The sequence below is a fragment of the Penaeus chinensis genome, chromosome 34 (genome assembly GCF_019202785.1).
Source record: "Penaeus chinensis breed Huanghai No. 1 chromosome 34, ASM1920278v2, whole genome shotgun sequence".
Classification (NCBI taxonomy): Eukaryota; Metazoa; Arthropoda; class Malacostraca; order Decapoda; family Penaeidae; genus Penaeus; species Penaeus chinensis.
The window spans coordinates 1,279,500-1,283,427 of NC_061852.1; the positions used below are offsets into that span (position 1 = coordinate 1,279,500).

Sequence of the window (3,928 nt, forward strand, 5' to 3'; positions counted from 1 at the left end):
TTTCACTTTCCTTATTTTTCATTTTCCATATTCCTCTTTATCGTGTATTTGAACACTGGTTTCGTGATCCACGTCTAACAGGTAGGCGACGGCAGTAAAGACTAAAAATAATAGCTGTGGTTGTTGACTCAATTATTGTGGATGTTGGCTCTTTTGTTATGGCTTCGCTGTTATGGATGTTAGTTCAGTTGTGGTTGTTGGTTCTGCTGTTGATGGCGCTGTCATGGCTGATGGCGTGAAGTAAAATAAACAAATAAATAGATAAAAGAAACATGATTTTCAAGCACTCGTATGTGTTTCTCATGTAAAACTGAAGGATGGAGGCTTAACAAACTCATACTGTATGCTGGTGTCATTTATTTCAAACAAAACCGTGCAGAATGAGGAGAGGGAGTTCAATATATGACCTTTTCCCTCAGTGCATTTATATCTCTTTAATTACCAAAATAATCAACATTCAGTCAGGGTTAAATTACACATTTGCTTGTTGGAGTTATTACAAACTGAACTATTAAAAAAAAAAAAAAAAAAAAAAAAAAAAACCCGGGAAATACACATGAAGACAAACCACCTGCACATGGCTGTATACGACTGCACAGGACATACATATTTTTTACTGGGTTGTGGTTGGTTGTCCTGTTGTAGTCGTTGGGCCGGATGTAGGAGTTCCTGTTGTGGTCGTTGGACCTGTTGTGGTCGTTGGGCCTGATGTAGGAGTTCCTGTTGTGGTCGTTGGACCTGTTGTGGTCGTTGGGCCTGATGTAGGAGTTCCTGTTGTGGTCGTTGGGCCGGATGTAGGAGTTCCTGTTGTGGTCGTTGGACCTGTTGTGGTCGTTGGGCCTGATGTAGGAGTTCCTGTTGTGGTCGTTGGGCCGGATGTAGGAGTTCCTGTTGTGGTCGTTGGACCTGTTGTGGTCGTTGGGCCTGATGTAGGAGTTCCTGTTGTGGTCGTTGGGCCTGATGTAGGAGTTCCTGTTGTGGTCGTTGGACCTGATGTAGGAGTTCCTGTTGTGGTCGTTGGGCCTGATGTAGGAGTTCCTGTTGTGGTCGTTGGGCCTGATGTAGGAGTTCCTGTTGTGGTCGTTGGACCTGTTGTGGTCGTTGGGCCTGATGTAGGAGTTCCTGTTGTGGTCGTTGGGCCGGATGTAGGAGTTCCTGTTGTGGTCGTTGGACCTGTTGTGGTCGTTGGGCCTGATGTAGGAGTTCCTGTTGTGGTCGTTGGGCCGGATGTAGGAGTTCCTGTTGTGGTCGTTGGACCTGTTGTGGTCGTTGGGCCTGATGTAGGAGTTCCTGTTGTGGTCGTTGGGCCGGATGTAGGAGTTCCTGTTGTGGTCGTTGGACCTGTTGTGGTCGTTGGGCCTGATGTAGGAGTTCCTGTTGTGGTCGTTGGGCCTGATGTAGGAGTTCCTGTTGTGGTCGTTGGACCTGATGTAGGAGTTCCTGTTGTGGTCGTTGGGCCTGATGTAGGAGTTCCTGTTGTGGTCGTTGGACCTGTTGTGGTCGTTGGGCCTGATGTAGGAGTTCCTGTTGTGGTCGTTGGACCTGTTGTGGTCGTTGGGCCTGATGTAGGAGTTCCTGTTGTGGTCGTTGGGCCGGATGTAGGAGTTCCTGTTGTGGTCGTTGGACCTGTTGTGGTCGTTGGGCCTGATGTAGGAGTTCCTGTTGTGGTCGTTGGGCCGGATGTAGGAGTTCCTGTTGTGGTCGTTGGACCTGTTGTGGTCGTTGGGCCTGATGTAGGAGTTCCTGTTGTGGTCGTTGGGCCTGATGTAGGAGTTCCTGTTGTGGTCGTTGGACCTGATGTAGGAGTTCCTGTTGTGGTCGTTGGGCCTGATGTAGGAGTTCCTGTTGTGGTCGTTGGGCCTGATGTAGGAGTTCCTGTTGTGGTCGTTGGGCCGGATGTAGGAGTTCCTGTTGTGGTCGTTGGACCTGTTGTGGTCGTTGGGCCTGATGTAGGAGTTCCTGTTGTGGTCGTTGGGCCTGATGTAGGAGTTCCTGTTGTGGTCGTTGGGCCGGATGTAGGAGTTCCTGTTGTGGTCGTTGGGCCTGATGTAGGAGTTCCTGTTGTGGTCGTTGGGCCTGATGTAGGAGTTCCTGTTGTGGTCGTTGGGCCTGATGTAGGAGTTCCTGTTGTGGTCGTTGGGCCAGATGTAGGAGTTCCTGTTGTGGTCGTTGGACCTGTTGTGGTCGTTGGACCTGATGTAGGAGTTCCTGTTGTGGTCGTTGGACCTGATGTAGGAGTTCCTGTTGTGGTCGTTGCGCCTGATGTAGGAGTTCCTGTTGTGGTCGTTGCGCCAGATGTAGGAGTTCCTGTTGTGGTCGTTGGTCCTGATGTAGGAGTTCCTGTTGTGGTCGTTGGGCCGGATGTAGGAGTTCCTGTTGTGGCTGTCATATTTATTGGCCTCGTAGTTGTGTCTGTGACATTTGTTGGCCTCGTTGTTGTGTCTGTGACATTTGTTAGCCTTGTAGTTGTGTCTGTGACATTTGTTTGCCTCGTTGTTGTGTCTGTGACATTGGTTGGCCTCGTTGTTGTGTCTGTGACATTTGTTGGTCTCGTTGTTGTGTCTGTGACATTGGTTGGCCTCGTTGTTGTGTCTGTGACATTGGTTGGCCTCGTTGTTGTGTCTGTGACATTTGTTAGCCTTGTAGTTGTGTCTGTAATATTTGTTAGCCTTGTAGTTGTGTCTGTGACATTGGTTGGCCTCGTTGTTGTGTCTGTGACATTTGTTAGCCTTGTAGTTGTGTCTGTGACATTTGTTGGCCTCGTTGTTGTGTCTGTGACATTTGTTAGCCTTGTAGTTGTGTCTGTGATATTTGTTGGCCTCGTTGTTGTGTCTGTGACATTTGTTGGCCTCGTTGTGTCTGTGACATTTGTTAGCCTTGTAGTTGTGTCTGTGATATTTGTTGGCCTCGTTGTTGTGTCTGTGATATTTGTTAGCCTTGTAGTTGTGTCTGTGACATTTGTTGGCCTCGTTGTTGTGTCTGTAACATTGGTTGGCCTTGTAGTTGTGTCAGTGACATTGGTTGGCCTCGTTGTTGTGTCTGTGACATTTGATAGCCTTGTAGTTGTGTCTGTGACATTGGTTGGCCTCGTTGTTGTGACTGTGACATTGGTTGGCCTTGTAGTTGTGTCTGTGATATTTGTTGGCCTCGTTGTTGTGTCTATGATAGGTGTTGGCCTCGTAGTTGTTGGAACTGTGATAGTTGTTGTCCCCAAAGTTGAAATTGTTGACGGTTTCCTAGTTGTTGTAGTTTTCCCTGTTGAGATAAAAAGATATGTGAAATCATCCATTAAATATCAACACTTGGATTTATGGTTCACAAACATGGCCACAAAGATTCAAAAAATCTAAGCGGCCCTGGCAACCTTCTTGAAAATAGATAAATAGATCAATTAATAAATGATTAAAAGAGAGAGAAAAATACAGTATTACAGTACAGTAGTGCATAGGATATGCGCCACAGGTCTCAGGGTACTTAAGGAGACACTTAGCACCACTTCTATATGTTTTGTTGAATCCACGATTGAAACACTTTTTCCTTTAAGTATTTCAACGGCTATTATACACTTCTTTATCATAAAGAAGTGGCATCAAGCAAATTATACAAATGAGTATTCATCTAGCTACATCTGGTATCTCATAGCACAACCTTATTGGCTAAACTCGGTGATTTTAAGTTATCTCCGCCCTCTGTGACTTAAACATCCTCACCGCAAGCATGAATCAACTGAACAGATTCCCCTTACAGACCCCATAAGTCCTGAATCTCGGTCTTAGTCCAGGAGGCCTCTAGGCCCAAAGGCTTTGTCTCATTGCTAAATGCATCAAGAGTTGCCACCAATGATTGCAGAGTCTCAGGATAACAACATCGTCAGCAAAGTCAAGGTCTGTGACCTTGATATTGCCCAGTGTTGCTCCACACTTTGGTT

At 46.6% G+C, this 3,928-nt stretch overlaps 1 protein-coding gene across 1 annotated transcript in view; it reads right to left on the bottom strand.

The window, feature by feature from the left end:
• Window positions 1-340: 340 nt before the first annotated feature.
• The window catches only part of LOC125043469 (salivary glue protein Sgs-3-like), a 4,283-nt gene continuing 695 nt past the window's right edge, over window positions 341-3,928 (bottom strand). Inside the window, exons 3-5 of the mRNA XM_047639559.1 lie at window positions 3,750-3,814; window positions 2,194-3,255; window positions 341-738 (exon numbers count right to left, since the gene is read on the bottom strand). Of these exons, the coding sequence (XP_047495515.1) occupies window positions 614-738; window positions 2,194-3,255; window positions 3,750-3,814 (1,252 nt within the window). The 3' untranslated portion in view covers window positions 341-613. The remainder of the gene's footprint in view (window positions 739-2,193; window positions 3,256-3,749; window positions 3,815-3,928) is intronic.